The sequence below is a fragment of the Haemaphysalis longicornis genome, unplaced genomic scaffold (genome assembly GCF_048455015.1).
Source record: "Haemaphysalis longicornis isolate Haplotype H1 unplaced genomic scaffold, Haemaphysalis longicornis Haplotype H1 scaffold_9, whole genome shotgun sequence".
Taxonomy (NCBI): Eukaryota; Metazoa; Arthropoda; class Arachnida; order Ixodida; family Ixodidae; genus Haemaphysalis; species Haemaphysalis longicornis.
Window position 1 is genome coordinate 36,930,249 of NW_027526460.1, and position 19,017 is coordinate 36,949,265.

A 19,017-nucleotide genomic window follows, 5' to 3' on the forward strand; every position below is an offset into this window, starting at 1 on the left:
GTAGTCCATTGGTTGTCACTCCTTCTCACTACATGACGAGCCCCAGTCCATTTCTTTTTTTCTCAATTTCAACCACGCTATCTTCTACTCGATTATGCTCCCTCTTCCGCGACGCTCATTTCCTGTGCCTTAGGTTACCCCTATCACCCTTCGTTCCGTAGCTCATTGGGCCGACCTAAGTTCGCTTCCGAGTTCTTTAGTAAGACGCCAAGTTTCCGCTCCCATGGCCGAATGCATTGGTTGTATACTATCCTTTTGAGTGACAGAGGAAGCATACTCTTCATCATTTGGGAGTGCTTGCGCAGTACACCCCAGTCCATACCTACTCTGCACCGGATTTTCTTTCTCGTGGTTTGGATCAGCACTGACAACTTGTCCAAGGTAGTTGTAATCTTCGGCTTGTTTTAGCGTTGCGTTACCTAAGCTGACGAGGGTGCTTTCGGCATGCTTATTTATCGTTAGTTTAAATTTATTCGCATTTATTTGTAGCCCCACAGCCAAGTTTTTTATCTTCGGCGTGCGGCCGCAGTGGCCCCGGCTGCGCCGTGTCCGTGGCGCATCGGCCATGTCTGTGGCCGTTTCCAGTGTTCTAAGCGAAGAAATTGACCGCTAAACTTTTCAACAAATACCGTCTATAGGCTTACAATCTGCGCGCGAATAAGGTGGGATAGGCGAAGGGGATCACTTCGTCGACCACGTGCCAGCTGGTCCACAGGAGGAGCTCCGCTTCACTGAGCTCGACCCACACGCTTTTCACGACGCTGACGAGCAGGTCGGGATGGTACAGCGTGGCGCTGCGCTTGTACGGAGTCTTCGCCTCGACTGCGTCCGCGAAAGCCGTGATGCTGGGGCCGACAAACCGCACGTCCTTCACCTGGTCGCCATGCAGAGAAAGGGCATATTTCATCGTTAGAACGATTGGGGCCAGTCCCAGCGGATGTGGCGCACTCAGTCTCGTCTGCCCGATGCCTAGCTGTGCGCCCTTCCTCTCTGACTTCATAGGCGTGAAGTTGCCGTATTCGTAAGAATTAGCTTTTGGTAAGTCTCTCAGCTCTATCACAGTCACAAGGAACATCTTTAGCTGAACATTCTTGGATTCACAGAGCATAAAACATACGAATGCAAAAACGAGAGGTGGCGGACGTCTGCTTAAATGCGTCGGATAACCTGAGTAGTGCAAAGCTATACCAGGCTATACCAACGGGAGCACTCCAGTTCCCGTTTAACACGTGCCACCGTGACGTAGTTGTGAAGTAGATTCCGCTACGTCACAGCAGTCATCGTCGATCTCGCGCGCTGCATGCCGAGACGTGCGCGGGAAATCTACAACCAGGGCGTGGTCCTTCTGACAACCATCATCATCAGTACCGGGTGGCGTCATCTATGGGCGAGTGGCAGAGTGACACCTACCGGAGCGCCCTCTAACTTACCCATCGATTCTGAGTGCCGCCATCTGTCGATCTGTCGGCAAGAGGTAGTTTTCGATTGATAGTGTCTGAACTGATTGATTACTTACCCGTTCACGTGAACGATGATGTAGGCGGTCTGCTCAACACGAGCAGAGGCTGTGAAAAGAAAACTTCCCCGCTTGGCCACGATAGAATCTGGGTCTCTCGCGTTGCGAGTCCGACATCTATCCCATTATTGATAGATGCAGGGTATTATTACTATGCAAAGCGTTGGAGATTATCTTTGCGCTGCGACGTTGTCACGGAAGCTGCCGTTGTTAGGTCGCGCTGCTTGCTGGGAAATAAGCGGATAATTCGAAAGTTGCCGAGATTTAGCGTGGTGACTTTGCAGACATGTTACTGTTTACCGCAGCGTTGTCACCGCGGACGCTGCCGTTGCTAGGACGCGCTGCATGCTGGAAAGGAGCGGCTGTTGTGCCAGAGCGCCCAGCCCAAATTCGCTGCACGGGGCGACGCGCCTACAGCGGAGCCGATTCGCGCCGCTGTCGCAAACAGTCGCTGTCGCTGTCGCTGCCGCTGTCGCAATATTCGCAAACTTTTGGGAAAGCAAGAGCTTTTGATAAACACAAACCTGACGACTATGATGCGCTAATACCCATAATTGTTCAGTCACTTTCTGAGGGAATCATTTCGCACTTACCCTTAGTTGGACATAGTGGTAGAATTCCCCCAAGCTCACCAACGGTGAACGCGAGTAGCAACAACAGCTAGTCACAATGCTCTCTTACACTGTCATCCACACTTGACAACCCAAAGCGGAGAAGGACGCAGGTCATGATTGGCAATGACGGCACTCACGGTAAGCCATCGTAGCAGTGAGAGACTGAAGCAATTTGTGCATAACAATGAGGAGCATCTATTACCATAACGGTAAAAAAATTCACGAGTATCCCCAAGTGAATCATGACGAGTGGGCGAAGCACTGGGGATCGTTCTTACCGTAAATCACTAGGGGCATTGCGTGCACTCGTGCATGTAAATGAGTGACAACGTGTGTGTAGAGTGTATACAATTCCAAATCAATGCAATCCGATACAATTCAATTTATTCCAATCCAAGCCAATTCATTTCAACCCAATTCAATTTAAATCCAATCCCATTCAATTCATTTCAATCCAATTCAGCCCAATCTACTCCATTTCAATCCAATTCAATCCAATACTCCTCGCGCATCCTCAACACTGTGTACATGGACGCCAAGCCCCGGACAGAGCAAAGTCCTAAGGTGCTTCGCTCCTAAAAAAAAAAAAAATCGCGTCGATCCGACGCCAGGCGCAATACCTCGAAGCTCCTCCGGGGCGGCCAAGGCTTCGCCGTCGTGACCGCCGCCGCCACCAATGGTGATCGCCAAAGTTCATGGTTGCATTGAAGTGCGCGCACAGATTACCGCGATACTCAGCTACAATTTTTTGCCCTCACGCTGGGCTCACTCAAACCAGAGTTCTTCAATGCTCTACTGGTCACGAAACTGCTCCGTAACTCATTGGGAGAGCTTCATATGCTGCGTTTGGCCGCCGCGCGGTGGTGCCACCCTCTCACTGAGGTCATTCCTTGGGCGGCGTTGCGCTGGCTCGAACGGCGGAGCCGCGGCGAGTTGTGTTTGTTTTGTGCGAAAAAAAAATGTAATGTGCATATTGCGCTCTCGTGATGCGACTTAATTAGTGCAACGACGATGCCGAACATGTGTTGCATCCCGGGATGTCGTTTCTTGTACAACGATACCACAGAAAATGTTTCCTTGTTCTGTTGATCGAGCGACGGGCAGCTGCGTGAGAATTGGAGGCGCGCCATTCCAAGGCAAGCAACGGGAGATTTCAGCTTCGATTATAAGTGTGCGACAGTGTGTGGAAATGCACTGTGTGTGAGAATGGAAAAAAGCAATGTACCATTTTGAGAGCACCGTGGACCTAGAATTGTACAAGGCTAACTTAAAGCCGGATTTTTGTTATATCAATCAGGTTGTAGCGGTGCTTCGTTACCTGTTTGCAAACTTGTATTACCTTGCGCTCAGGCTCGCGTGTAAAAGAGCTTTGGGACGTCCTTGTGCTTTTACTTTTCATATTTCCGCGAATGATCCCTTAGGGTTCGTTTTGTTTGTTTTGTAACCGCGCGTGGCCGATTCCGGTTTCTTATGTGGCGTTTCAACCGGAGCGCCCATTTGCTCTGTTTGTCGTACGTCCCGTCGGGCAATGTTGTTTGATATGGAAAGGATGCCCCCTTGTCGCTAACTTGATTTTTTGTTTCTTCGACAATGTTCTCGATCCTATTTCAATGAATCTGAAATTAATAACGTTCCGAGAGTAATGCATGCATAGCAAACGCCGCGCAACTCACTTTATCGACGTTCATCTGTGCACGTCACACTGCGGACTGCTTCTTCGACGTTTGTGTTTCATTCTAGTCTTTTGTAGTGCAGGAGATCGCTAGCTGGCTGCGTTCAGAAAAGCTTTGCTTCGTTCTTGGCTACGCGGAAACATTCTGTTTCCTCCGTGTGCTGCACATCGCAGCGCGAAAAAAATAAATTTTTGTACGCTGGACCACGCTCTTTTGTCTCCCTTCGTAACATAAATTTTTTGTTGCGTGTGATAAAATCAGTTTTATTGTTCTTTTTTCGCTTCCTGTTTTTGCAAGTATTGCAAAGCATGGATGCAGAAAGACACATGGTGCAACATATATCTCTCCGTGTTTTGATCCTTCGTGTTTCTTCAGCGTTTTTAGATGTTCTCAAGTATGTACCCACATATCGAAACGACAATACTATTGGGCTACCTCTTTTAGCGTTCTGTGCATTCCAGAGCAATCAACGGATTCATTAAGCGTAGTCTGAACGACTCGTACTTGGTTTCTTTGAGTTTTTTTTATTGTATTATCGATAGGCCCGCAGCAGTCCGTAACTACACAGCTACCGTATATGTGGTAATTACAACTTTGCTTTAACAAAAGAAGCAAAATAGATTTTAAAATCCGTAAACACGACGGCGCAGCGCTTGTGCCAGAGCACACAGAAGCCGTTGCCGCTCGCAGCCGAAGACTACGGTAATTTACTTCGTAAAATAAAACCCCATTGAAGGTGATATACACAATGACTGGACTATTCATCGCTAACTACTACAAAAAAAAAAACACTTAATCAGCGCGCAGACACCAACCAAAAGCAGCAAGCGTCTGCACGCCAAGAGCTGGCCAATACGCCGCACGCGCGGCGGCTGGATGACCTTCGTGCGGCGGTGGCGCCTGTAGTGGCGCGCGCGGTCCCTATATGAAACGAGCGCCGAAGTTTCGTGACCAGTACAGCATTGAAGGACTCTGCTCAAACTGAGACTCAAATCTTTTTCCCCACTCAAAATAACTTGTAATCACTCATTACATAGTTATTTGTAATATTACGCACCTGTACTCAAACTCATATGTCCTCACGGGTACTCGTACTCAATTTGATTGATTGATTGATTGATTGATTGTGGGGGTTTAACGCGCCGACGCAACGCAGGCGATGAGGCGCGCCGTTGTGGAGGGCTCCGGATTAATTTTGACCACCTGGGGATCTTTAACGTGCGCCGAAATCTCGTACACACGGGCGTTTTTGCTTTTCGCCTCCATCAGAAAAGCGGCCGCCGCGGCCGGGAATCGAACCCGCGACCTCGTGCTCAGCAGCGCAACGCCTTAGCCACTGAGCCACCGCGGCGGGTCGTACTCAATTTGTATTTATTCGAAGCCGTATTCAAAGTCGTACTCATTCGAAGTTGTATTCCATGTCGTACTCAATTTGTATACTCACTCGTACTAGCCTGTACTTGTACTCAATCTGTAGTGACTTGTACTCGTACTCGTATCATGCAGCCGAAGCCGACGCAGGGTTCTCGGAGCAAATACGAGTACTGGGGTGGAATTGTGCTACGAAAAGAATTTAAATAAAATACAAGCGGCTAGAAGCAGTCAACAAACTAACGTGGATAGACGGGCATCGGTGAATCTATAATGCCATGGTAATTCTTTGCGAGCATTTACTATTTACCATTCTATGTTGCCAATCATTCGAGAGACATCGAATCACATCTACAACATTGGCGATCAAAGAAAATTATATTCTAGTGACGACAGGCGATACATACTTCTTTTAAAATTACATAGCCTGCGCTGCATACAAACGAAAGAAACGTAAACGCTCGCTTCTCTTCTAACTTACATAAGACAACAGGGCGCGGTCAGACGCTGGTAGAAAACGCGTAAGTTCGGGGCAAGGTACACTCACTTTTGCTCGCATTCAGAAGTCTTTCTGCTAATTTTAAACGCAATAAACTACTTCTATTCATGCGCTAAATAACAAAAGTGTCACCACTACAGCTTGTGCACTTACTACGCTAAGCAGTCGGCTGCTAAGAAAGGTTAGGATGTTGGCGATTAATTTTTGATGCAATTACAAACGCGCAATATTCGAGTGAAAAATAGATCAAGCACTCTTTTAGACATCACGAGTTGAACAGTTGAACACGTAAAATTTGCCTTCACGGCTCCTCCAGATCACAAAACTTCATGAGCGCAATCATGGGAGACTAGTCGGGACACGCTCACATAGAAGCAGCGCAGGCTACAACCGCAAATAAATTACACGCCGTCGTCGAGTTGCAGGCATCGTCAACATGCACTCGCGAGTACTGTAATCTTGAGCACTACTCGCGGGTGCATGTACTCATAAGTGCAGTACTCGCAAACGCTGCACTCATTATTCTTGTACTTACGAGTGCTATACTCACGAGTGCAGTACTGACGAGTACAGTAGTCATGAGTACCAGTTGCGAGTGCATGCACTTATGAGTTCAGTACTCGCAAATGCCACACTCCCGAATGCCACATTCACGAGTAATGTACTCACGAGTGCTGTACTCACGAGTATTGTACTTATGAGTATACGTACTCCGCCTTTGCTCACTCGTCGTACCCACGTTTTTCGTCTGGGTCTGCACTTACTTGTAGTCGTACTCAATCGTGAGTTTGAGTATAACTTATTAAAAATGAGTGCACTCACGAGTGATTACGCCCACTTACGCATCTGGGCGAAACCCATGAACGGGATAGGATGCGTCTGCGCACGCCTCGAGCTCTGAGAACCGGTTTGGCCGTCGCAAGACCCCCGGATCGGCCACGCCCGCGCGCGTGCAACCTGGTAGATATTTTGCCGCGCCGCGTCGGAAACTGGATTGCTCGACCGCACATGTCTGCCGCACATATGCACGCGCCCTTACTCTTTTCAGCTCTCCCCGCGACGGAGAGAGTGTGAATACAGAAAACGGCTTTAATTCTTGTGATATCAAATGCATTCTGAAACAAATTATATGACAACTAGCCACAAAGACGACTCTACCATTACGCCGAAATTCATTTGGCTTAGTTCACAGTGAAGTTGTAAACGTTATCAAATTACTGCCTGCTTTCAATAGAGAGTTTTAGCAGTCCGTCTGTACCGTCGTGTTCGTAGTTCCGTGTTGACTGGGACCTGAATGCGCCTGCGCGCGCGGCAGCCGAGAAGGAAGGGCGAGGAGGCGCACTCTTGATTGATTGATTGTTGGGTTTAACGCGCCGACGCAACGCAGGCGATGAGGCGCGCCGTAGTGGAGGGCTCCGGATTAATTTTGACCACCTGGGGATCTTTAACGTGCGCCGAAATCTCGTACACACGGGCGTTTTTTGCTTTTCGCCTCCATCAGAAAAGCGACCGCCGCGGCCGGGAATCGAACCCGCGACCTCGTGCTCAACAGCGCAACGCCTTAGCCACTGAGCCACCGCGGCGGGTTAGGAGGCGCACTCTACAGTGACGAATGCGCGGACATGGCGAAGGCCTGCCCGCGGAACTAATCCCACTAAAGCGACGAATGCGTAAGTGCCGGGACGAGTCCCGGTCAATACGGTAACTACGTACATGACGGAACAGACGAACTTCTAAAACTCTCTAATAAATGATCATCTACGCAGAGGTGATGGTTATAAAAAGCGGCTGTAACTGCAGTCCTACTCACAGTGAAGGCGTAAAGGTTACAAAATTACTGCCTGATTTCAATAAATGGCTATCTGCGGAGAGAGCATGGTTACAAAAAACGGATGTAACTGTTGTTCTACAGAACTATCCGGGAACAAATTATATTACAATTAGCCACTAAGATGACTCTGATGTTACACACCACAGCTTCACTGCTTATCCTTCTTCAGAGAGTGTAAAGGAACTGTGTATACATTACTATGTTGCCAGAGAAAATAATCTGGGTCCTAGTCACAGACAGCTTCGCTGTAAAAAGTGTGCGAGCATTTCGTGCCCCTATAGCGCGCCAGGGGGAAGCCATCAGCCTGTATACCGGGATGGGAAGCGCTACGACGTCGGGTGTTTGGTCAGTTTTTTACATTGGCTAAGCGCGACCGACCACGCCAGTAAGCCGGCACGGCCGAAGCGCCGGAGCCGTACAAAGCCAGCAAACGCCAAAATGCTCTCGCACTCAAAAAGTACTCAACAAAAGCGTCTCTCGGGGTCAAGGCTCCGCTTGAAATGTGTATACAAACGAGGGATTTATCTACTAATGCGCACTATTCTCGCGCCCCTAGTCTTCATCGTCCGAATTTTCAAAGATACATTTAGCTTGGGTAGCGTTATGTTCTGCTAGTGTTCTATAGTTCTGATAAGTCTGTTTTCCCCAGTGATGTACATTCACACTGTTACACCGGTTACGTGACTTGATTCACCAATTATTTCTTATTTTGTGAAGATGCAACGTGAAATGCACGGTTGGTGCTTTTTCACAATATTAAAGCCGAGGCCTTAAGTTCTCCATTCTGCGAAAAAGTCCAATTGCTCTAATTGCCCGGTAACATTATCACTGAGCCACCCCGAACCCGCCGCGGTGGCTCAGTGGCTAAGGCGTTGTGCTGCTGAGCACGAGGACGCTAGTTCGATTCCCGGCCACGGCGGCCGCTTTTCTGGTGGAGGGGAAAAGCAATAACGCCCGTGTGTGCGAGACTTCGGCGCACGTTAAAGATCCCCAGGTGGTCGAGATTAATCCAGAGCCCTCCACTACGCCCGCCTCATCGCCTGCATTGCGTCGGAGCGTTAAACCTACAATAAATCAATCAATGAAATAGGCCGCTGCAGGGAAGATAGCTTTGAGGGGCGATGTGCCCCATGATATTCGCAAAACTATGAATTTTAAATGTAAAAGTTGTTGGTTGGTTGTGGTTTGCGGGAAAGGAAAAGAAAAGGAAGTGCAATAACGCATGCCGCATGACGCCCGAACGTGATGGCACGTGATTAGAAGGGGCGCACACCAGCGGCGGAGAACCTTGCGGATTCTAGGGCGGCTATGGCACGTGCCAGTCTGCTTGCTCGCGTAATTCGTGCCGTAAGACGAAGAAACGAAACAAAGAAATAGATGCATACAGGGTCTAAAAATGAAGGCGGCTGGAGTAATTTGCGCCAGTAGACAAGGACATGAAAGCAAGGAAAGCGATGTTAACGCTTTGTTGCAGCAAAGAAATTGCTAACAGTATCGCAGGCTTTCGCCCTGAAAGCACGTAAGCAGAGTTTCGTGCTCCGAGTGAGTGAGTGACCAACTTATTTGCCCAGATTTGTCGCTTAACCGTCGGTCAGGAGTCCTTGGTCCCTGGCGGCGGTCGTGGCCACCTGGACGAGCCGGGTCTGGACACCCGAGTCGGAGCTGAGTAGCGCGGTCTCCCACTGCTCCTTCGAAGTTATGTTGAGTGTAGGGTGTCCTGCCTTGCTGCTTTGCGGGTCATTTCTCTCTCGAGAGAAAGACCATACCATGTGATGTAGTTCAGCCCTGTCACCGCACGCATTTATCTGAATAGAGTCCTGGGTAACATCGGCTGTAAGCCGCTGGATTGGGGAAACAATCTGTCTGCAGCCGTCGCCACGCTACTGATTGCCATTAGCTCAGTGTCTTGTCTGGGGCTGGGTATTGTGTCCTTTGTAGTCTATAGTGGTCAACTATATCTCCGTAGTACACTAGCCTGTCCCTGCCTGACTGTCGTATGGAGTGAGCTTTTGTGTCAGGAGTTTCGACATCGGCTCGGTCAACGAAACCTCGAGCCGCGTCGTGCGCACACTCATTCCCGGCCAGGTCAGAGTGGGCCGGTGCCCATATCACTTGTATTTTGCCCCCTCGCTCCATCGTCAAGCCGGATTTTAGCATTTGGAACGCCTCGGGTGAGATGGATCCCCTAGCGTAGTTTAGAATGGCTGATTTGGAGTCGCTTACTGTAACTTTGGTCTTGGGGGACGCGACCATTGCTAGGGCAATGGCCACCCCCTCGCCAACCTCCGGGTCCGTCGTCCGGACCCAGCCGGAGGTGATGCAATCACCCTGTCGATTCACTACCGCTAAGGCCATAGCGTCACGGCTGGTATATTCGGTGGTGTTCACGTACATCACGTCCTCGGATTTTGAGTATCTTTTGTGCAGAGCCCTGGCTCTGGCCTGTCAGCGCTCCTGGTTATGTACCGGATGTTGAAGAAGGGACCAGGAAGAGCCAAGATGCCCACGGCGTACCAGAACTGGGAAGAAGCGTCCTTCCTCTTTCTTTATTTCAGTGCTACTGCGCCGCACGCACTTCATCATCTTCTACTTCTATGACATCCTCCCCGGGGCTCTTGGCGAGCTCGAGAGGGTACAACTTTTGAACAGGACGGGTCAGGAACTGTCCATTCGGGATTCGGACTTTGCAAGCACGAACTATGCCGTCACGACCGGGATGCGTTTCCGCTATGATTCCTGTCGTCCAAATTCCACGTGGACCCTTTCCTTCGATGAGCACGACGTCTCCAAGTTTAATAGATATGGTCTTTTTTGACTTGACACGATGGAATGATGACAGTTGTAGAACGTAGTCCTTTGTCCATCGCGACCAGAAAAGATTTAAGAGTTGTTGGCGGTAATACCATTTTTTCGTAATTTCTGCAGGATTCTGTTCACACAGTTCTGCGCACACAGTTGGTAATGATGTTAAACGTCTGCCGATGATAAAGTGAGCAGGTGTGATGACTTCTGGCTCGTTGATGGAGCTTTCCACGAAAGTGAGAGGACGAGAGTTTACGACTGCTTCTATTTCGCACATGAGTGTGCCCAACTGCTCTTCGGTTACAGATGCCTTGCCAAACGTGACTCGTACGGCTCGCTTTACAGAACTGAGCAGTCGCACCCAAAATCCGCCCCACCAAGGTGCAGCTTCCACGTTAAACTTCCATGTGATGCCACGTTCAGCAGCGAAGTTGCGCATTTCGTGAGAAGGGCAGAGTCTGTACAGGGAATGCAGCTCTTTGCTTGCGCGCTTGAATGTAAGGCTGTTGTCCGAATAAACTACACTTGGCACGCCTCTTCGAGCTATAAATCTCTGGAAAGCATACATGAATGCTTCTGTGGTCAGACTTGAAACTATTTCCAAGTGTATAGCCCTTAGAACAGCACATTTGATGAGGAGGATATACGCCTTGCGAATTTCTCCTCTAACCAGTAGGGGCCCGGCAAAGTCAATTCCGATTATATCAAACGGGTTGGACTTCCGAAGTCTCTCTTCCGGAACAGGTGCCGTTGGAGCTGAGGCAGACTTTGCTTTGTATTTTTTACATGTGCTACATGAATGCAGGACGCTTTTCACTCGCTGGCGAGCTTTTGGTATCCAAAATCTTTCCCGCAATTCTACTAACACGTCTCTGATTCCGCTGTGGAGTAGTCTTCTGTGAACCGAGTTGATGATCAACTCCGTGAAGTGACATCTTGACGGTAGGATGATAGGGTTCTTCGTGTCTTCGTTTACAGTGAAGTATGATAATCTACTTCGTGCTCGCAGCAGTCCTTTGCCATCGATAAACGGGCGAAGCATCGCGATGTCGGAGTTTTTCGGATCTTGCCCTAATTTAATATCATTCATCTATTGATGGTAGTGTTTCGCTTGTTCTGATTTTATCAAACATTGTTCCGCCGTCCTTATTTCGAATGTAGAGAGTGGTCCTGTAGGTCGCTCGGAACTCCTTACACAAAATCTTCTGGTCCATGCAACCACTCTGAGAAGCTTATGCAGACTGCTAAACCTCTCGACAGGTATAACTTGTGCTAGTTCATCTACGTTGCAACCTGTCAGCTCCACATGTGTCAGCTCTGTTGACAAATCGCGACTTGAGACTTGAATGTCATCGGGCCAATCTTCTTCGGGAAACTTAATCCAGGTCGGTCCCTCCCACCAAAGTGAGCTGCTAATCAATTCGTCAGCCAAACAACCTCGAGTTAGTGTATCCGCGGGGTTGAAAGATCCTGGGCAATGACGCCACAGGGTTGGATGGGACGTTCCTTGTATTTCCACCACTCTGTTCGTGACGAACGATTCCCACTTCTTGCCGCCACGGATCCATCCCAATGGTATCGAGGAGTCCGTCCAAAACGTGATAACTGTCCTTCTGTCAAAAACCTTGTTTTTCAGGTAGGCACCCATTCTTGCGGCGATGAGCGCTCCCATGAGTTCCAACCTAGGTACGGTAAGAACGGCATGTTCTTAGGGAGTGGCGGGATGTGTATGTGGGTCCCTATCTCCGCTGGCATTTCGACTTTCGCGCCTTGCGCACCTCTGTGGTTTATGTTAAAAGTGTCTAGTATTTAGTACCCTGTCTGACTCTTAGAAAGCCGTTCCTTTTGGGCGGTTAGCTGGGCTTCAATGAGCTCTCTGAACGTGTTATGGAGGCCGAGCGCTTCAAAGCGTTTGTTCGATGCAGTTAAAGGTAAACACAGGGCTTGTTTGTGCGCTCTCCTTATCATAGCGTTTATTTTGTTCTCTTCATCCCGCTTTAGGTTCAGGTAAGGCGTAACGTATATGATCCTACTTAAAACAAAAGCCTGTACCAATCTCATTAGGGTATGCTCTTTCATACCGTGGCGCCTGTTTGCGATGCGCGAGATCAGCCGAATTGTTTGATGGACGCTTTTAAAGGCCAACTGCACTCAAATTTTTGCTTGTCCAAATTTGATCCAAATAAGTAGTCTATGCTCTTAAAATCACCACGGCGAAATCCTTAGCTTCGGTATCATAGAGCACGCCAGGTACCTTCGTTCAAAGCACCCCCGAGCAGACGACGTATGCACCTGGCGGAGAGTCGCCGAAACCAGTTCCGAGCGGCCTGTGACGGAGGTTGGGGAACCTGTCCCGTGAAGCTCGCGCTTCTCCGGGGACTTGCAGGGCGCTGCGCCGGCTGCAGGGATGCGTTCGGCCGGGATTTCTCTGCTACACCAGCGCGCTGTACCGCCGTCATCATCACATGTGTAAAACTAACCGCATAGGTAGCAATATCCGCGATTTTTTTTTTCAATGCAATAAAAGAGATTAGAAGCCTACAAACTATTCACGCGCTTGCGAGCGTTTCGGAGTTAGCAAAATTTTTTTACTTGAAAATATTTTTACTCAAGAAAAAAAATAGCGCGATACGAGCACTTACCCTAAATTTGTCGCTTCTATTGCACCTACCACAGAAAGATATTTTATAAATTCTTGACCACTTGCACTTCCGCGTCCAATATTGGCCATATTTGTGCTGGCCCAACGCCACCTTCATCTTTTAGACCTTTCCAAAAGTTTCACGACCTAACGAGAGTTGCTGTACACGCAGTTATAAACATTTGTGCGTCTTTTCCCTCACTGGCTAAGTGAACCAAAATCAGCCTTTCTCGTAGTAACAAATACATCCGCACAAATATCGGCCGTCGTCTTCGCGAAGTGCGAAAGCTAACGAAACTGCTCCTCTCCTAAACAATAAACTAGATTTTTTGTTCAATTCTCAAGTGAAGTATTTACTAGTGGAAGAGCGTTAGATTTAGTTCACTTGAAAGTAAAGTGTTTTCAACAGCACATGCCTCTGGTGAAAGTAGAAAACAGCGTTACATATAGAAACTTTTTCGTGTTTTAGTGCATCATTTAGCTGTGGAAGCTGGCTCATATAGTTTCAGACAACTTTTTAATTCGATTCTCGATGTGCAGCAAGGTGAAAAATACTGGACCGATATTCACGAAGCTGTTTGTACCTAATGTATTGTAGAATTAGTGATTGATCTCCGCCCGCTTGCAGTTTGTTCCCTTCAAACTGATCGATGTGATTTCCGAGGCGCCGGCTAACGAAAGCTACTTTTCGATATCGTATACGAGCAAGTAGCTTCGTAAATCAGGGTCCACTTTTTTACTCGCAATGCCGAGAATCGTCACTCCCGCAGCTGTACTGATGGAAAAAAATTACTGTCGGACGGTCTACTTCATCTCGATTGATAGCAACGCGATGCCGAAATTGGGCATAACTCAATTATCATGGGCAAACGTTGGTGGAAGTTCTTCTGTGGAAATAACAGTGCCAAACGCGACGCCAAGCGCATTTGAAGGCGGCTCTGAGCGGCCGCCGGTGCTAGCGCGGCCGCTTCCGTTCCCTCACGTACGTCACGTCCGGCCGCCGGTAATGGCCGCCTTTTCTATTCAGTTTCGGTTCCGAAAACGCCAATTTCGCGAGCCGTTTGCGTCGCGCGCGTTGAACTTTGAAACGCAGTATTTTGAATTTCGCACTCTTTTTATGTGTACTATTAGGTGACATTATTTTTACGTTGTCGAAAATTTGAGTGCAGTTGGCCTTTAAATGCAGAGCATTTCAGTAACTCACGATGTCACCCGCGTTGACGTCCGTAGTCGTAGTCCGCACCCCTCCCCCTACACTATATAAAAAAATACTATCCGGCGTCTGGTTTCGATCCCTCGACCCTGCGGGCGGAACGCAATGTACATGGTGCTCTGCCCACTGCGCCACAAAGCCGACACAGAATGGGAGGCTACGAACGCGCCTTATATCCTTGACTCATTCAAACTACGTCAAGAAGCTGCTGATACAACGCATTCACTACCACCAACTCCCCAAACACTAAACGTTAACGCAATACACCCACCCCCTATGCGGCGCTTTTACTCGAGTCCCCCTCGCGGGGAGATGGGCCCAATTTTTTTTCCAGCGCGCGTATGGTTTTTATGTTGTGCCCATTGGCCTGAATTCTGAGGCACAAAACCCTGATACTCTGGACTGTCGGGATACGCTGCCTACCACCTGCAAAAAGGTGAATGTTTGGAGTGGTCGAGTCGGTTTTGCGCCCTCTGCTGGTCGGACGGTATATCAGTAGCTCCGATTTTTGTGGGGAGCAACTCAAGCCTCTTGGTCTTACGTACCCCTTTGCAGCCTCGATCGCCCGTTGTAGAGTGTCCTGCACATGACCGTCGCGTCCCCCCGCCACCCAGAGCGTGACATCATCGGCGTACAGGCTGTGATGTAGTCCCTATATGTTGTGTAGGATTACTGGAAGGCCAACCATGGCCACGTTGAAAAGGAAGGACGAAAGGACAGACCCCTGAGGACTACCTCTGCTTCCGAACTCTAACGTGGCCGATTGCAGCCCCCCTACGTCAAGTGTAGCAGTTCGATCCGTAAGAAAGTTCCTGACATATTCATACGCCTTGTGGCCTAATCCTAGTTTTTGCAAGTTCTCTAAGATAGCCGAATGTTTTACGTTGTCGAATGCCTTGGTTAGGTCAAGCCCCAGAATTGCCCTAGTATCTAAAGGGGAACAGTTCTCCCCGTCAATGATATTGTGCTTAAGCCTGAGCATGATGTCTTGCGTCGACAATTTTGGGCGAAACCTATCATAGTTTCCGGAAAGAGTCCTTCCTCTTCTGCGTATTTATTAAGTATTTTCAATAACACGTGTTCCATTAGTTTACCTACGCATGACGTCAGCGAATTTGTTCTTAGGTTCTCTATCTGCAACTTTGCATCACAACCTTGGCTGTTTTCCACTGCCCCGGGATTTGACCTCGGTCCCAGCACACGTTCATGTACCGGGCCAAGGCCTCGGCAGAGCCGTCGTACAGGTTGCGCAGCATCTTGTTGGTTATGCCGTCTGGGCCCGGGGAAGATCTGGTCCGGAGATCCTGAATGGCACCTCGTACTTCCGCCACCGTGATTGGACGGTCCATGAGTTCATTCTCCTTGCCCGTGTATGATTTAAGTTCCTCTTTGGGGTTCGTCCCTATATATCTATCACGAAGTGCCTCTAATAGGACATCGTCCGACCCTTCGAATCGGTGCACTAAAATGCTCAGGTTGTGCTTTTGAGTGGTTTTGCTATTTTTCGGGTCAATTAGGAAGCGAAGAATGCTCCGAGTTCTTGCGAGGCCAATCTGGGGTTCCATGTTGTCGCATGTACTGTACCAATTTTGCTGTGAAAGCTGGTTTGCATAGTCATCAATCTCTCGGTTCTGGCCTGCCAAACTTCTGCGTAAATTACGAATGAACTTTTGTCTTTGTAGTCGCCTTTGTAGGCTTTGCTTGGCTTCCCACATATGCAGTAGCCCAGAATCGGGCTGACTGAGGTTTGCCTCTTCCGGTATGTCTTAGTAGATGGTCTACGCTACTACGTAGCTGTGCTGCCCATTCCTCGATATCTTCAATATCCCTCTGTTGGGTGCTGGCGTTGTCGGTTGAGTCAAGTTCGGCTGGTCTTAACTGACGGAAAGTATCCCAGTCTATAATTTTGAGTCGTCTCCCCCTTTTGTGTTTTGCGAGCCCCGCCTCGAAAGTGGTCGCAATTATGAATTGGTCACTGCCCAAGTTTTCTCGTGTATTTAGCCACGTCGCTTCTGTTCGTGTGTTTTTTGTGAACGTGTAATCTGGTGATGTGTCTCCACTTACACTGTTTCATGTCCGCGTAGGGTGCCCGGGGTCTGCCATCAGGGTAAGGCCCTCCTGCTGCGCTTCAAGCCAGAGTTTCCTTCCCTTGATCGTTTCCCGCTATGGGCATTGAAGTCTCCTACAATTATCAATGTGTTTCATTTGGCTGTTTCTAGAATTTGGCGGAACAGCTTGGCAAATCTGTGGTTTTTACGAGGGGAGCTGTATACATTAAGTATGAAGATACTGCCCACCTTGGGTTTCCTCTCTGGTATTACTTCTAAGAGTACGTGATCCGCGGACGTTGTGCCGTCATCAATGTCGCGACGTATGGCCGGCAAGTTACGCTTGACGAGGGTCGCCACAATCGATTTCTTTTTTGGTTCATCATCCGAGGCGTCATTCTCCAGCTCACAGTAGGACTTTTACCCCTTTTTTGCGCTGGAAGCCCCGACAGTACCACTGCCAAACGACAAGCTTGTTTATCTGATTCCGCGCCATTGTTCCTTAGCTCATTGTTTTCGAGAGTGGTCCTAGCACTTTCCACCGAAGTAGGTCTGGAGTAGGGTTTGGTATACGTTTTATTGGGCCCGCGCCCACTCCTCCTCCTCCGTTAAGGCGCGGGATGGCGGTTTCTAGTAATGTCACTCTCGTGTTCAGGGCATCGATTTTGGCGCCAATGCTCTCGGCGAATTTCGCCAGCATGGCCCCCAATTTTTTGCTTAGTGTCCCGCTCAGCCTTTCCCCAAATTGATTAATCATTTCTTGATTTACACATTCACTTGGCCCGGATACCTCGGGGTTTCTCGAGAGGTCTTGTTCTTTGTTAGTCGCCCTGCGCTTCGGAGGGGGGACTCAGCCAACTCAGGTATCGACTCCTCCATCTCGCCACTAGACGAAGTTTAGCTAATAGGGGGATTTGCGACGGCTCTTTTTCCACCAGTGGTTTTGGAGATTGATCCTGGATGTTACCCGCTGCCGCGAGGCTGCGATGGGAATACGCCTGAATTCTGTGGCGCGGCCACTTGGTTGCAGTTTGCGCCCTTGAGTTTCGCAATTTCTGCTTTAAGTGCCTTATTTTCGCTGAGAACTATCTCCAGCGTCTTTTTTACTTTAGTGATTTCTGATTGTTCTACTTCTGCCGAGCTAGCTTTGCAACCGCCGCCTGCCGCGTTGGTCCGCGGAGCTGCGCTGTGGGAGACCGCGCTAGCCCAGCTCACCTTGCTCTGTTGGTTTCCACTCGGCGGAATCTTGCCGCTGCGAGACGTGGACCTTGATTGGTGCCTCGAGTCCTGGCCTTCTGTGTCGCGACTTCGATCTTGACCGGTGTTGCCTCCCCGTGGAATCGTCTCGGCCACCAGCTGCGCGGCTTGAGTCCTGCTTGCTCTGGCGCTCGTGAAGCGGGAGGCGCAGAAAGGAGCTCGAACGATCACGCCTCTCGCCTTCCTTGTCCCGCTTCTCGTCGTGCTTGAGTATGGACGATGTGTCCACACGTCGGCCGCAATGTTTCCCCTTATCGTTTCCCTCTTGCCTTTGTTTCTTCTCCCACTGTCGTTTTTTAATCAAGTAGGGAGCACGGAATCGTTGTCGGCATTGTTTGTCACCGGTGGGGTGATCCCGTTCACACAGAGCGCAATTTGGCACCGCGGATGGTTTTCCGGTGGGTTTTTACTGCCACAGTTTTTGCATACCTTGGTTTTTGGTACGGGCACACATCGGACCGGTGTCCCACTCTGCCGCATGCGTCGCATACCTCATGCTGCGTCTTATGTAGGAAGCATCTGTACTCGACTCCGCGATAATGGACGTAGTGGGGTACTCTGTCGCCTTCGAAAACGATGATGACCGAGTTGGACCGGCCCATCCTTCTCGCTTGAATAATCGTGGGGTTTTTCTTGTAGACGAGACTCTTCGTTGTAGCTTCGGCGCTGTCATATTCAGGGATGTTGCGTATCGGCCAGTGTCGTACACGTTCCTCCAAAATAGGAACGAAAGCTCGTTCCTCGTTCCTTGCCAATTTTGAAACGAGTTCCCGTTACAAGTTCCTTTATTGCGAAAGGAACGCGTTCCAGTTCCACTTCGAAAATTGGAACGTGTCGTTACATTAACGTTACACTTAGGTTTTTAAATTAAAATATAGTGTCGGATAATCCTGGGTCGAAATTAGGTGAGACATTTAAAACTCACATCGAACAACGTATAATATACGAATATTAACACCACCGGCAGGAGATTATCTGGATATAAAGATAATCAAAAGAAACGCTCCTAGGCGAATTTTTTCAGGGAGCACTGGACAAACTCCAGACGGCTCAAGGACATTTCGGTGCAGGATATTTCGGTGAGGAAATTTCGGTGTAAGGACATTTCGGCGTACGGACATTTCGGCGACCAAATTATCCGGTGCTTGCCTGTTTGCGACAGCCATTATATATTTATTTCCGCTTAATGTGGGTTATGGACAACAATCTGGAGCAGTGAATTTTTTTTTTTTTGATTGATGCCATGTTCGATCTTTGCCAGGTATTTTTGAAATTCTACATTTATATATTTTTGTTTAATACCTCTTCCTGGGGACACCTGTTATACATCCGATTGAATACTTTAGCACACGCGTTTTTTCATTTATGACAGGTTGTTAATTTATATTCGCTCTTTTTTAGCTAAGACAATTACCCGTGTTTACGATGGTCTACCACCTCTTTTGTATTTTTTTTAATTACACACCCTCAAATTACATAAATTACATGCACACTCTTAATATCCAAAAAGTAACAAACATTAGCTAGCCCCCCAGAATGAAGAAAACCTTAT

At 48.8% G+C, this 19,017-nt stretch overlaps 1 protein-coding gene across 1 annotated transcript in view; it reads right to left on the reverse strand.

The window, feature by feature from the left end:
* Nucleotides 1–19,017, reverse strand: part of LOC144153143 (uncharacterized) — a 90,562-nt gene that overhangs the window by 31,014 nt on the left and 40,531 nt on the right. Inside the window, exon 4 of the mRNA XM_077684794.1 lies at nucleotides 645–874. Coding sequence (XP_077540920.1) covers nucleotides 645–874 — 230 coding nt within the window. The remainder of the gene's footprint in view (nucleotides 1–644; nucleotides 875–19,017) is intronic.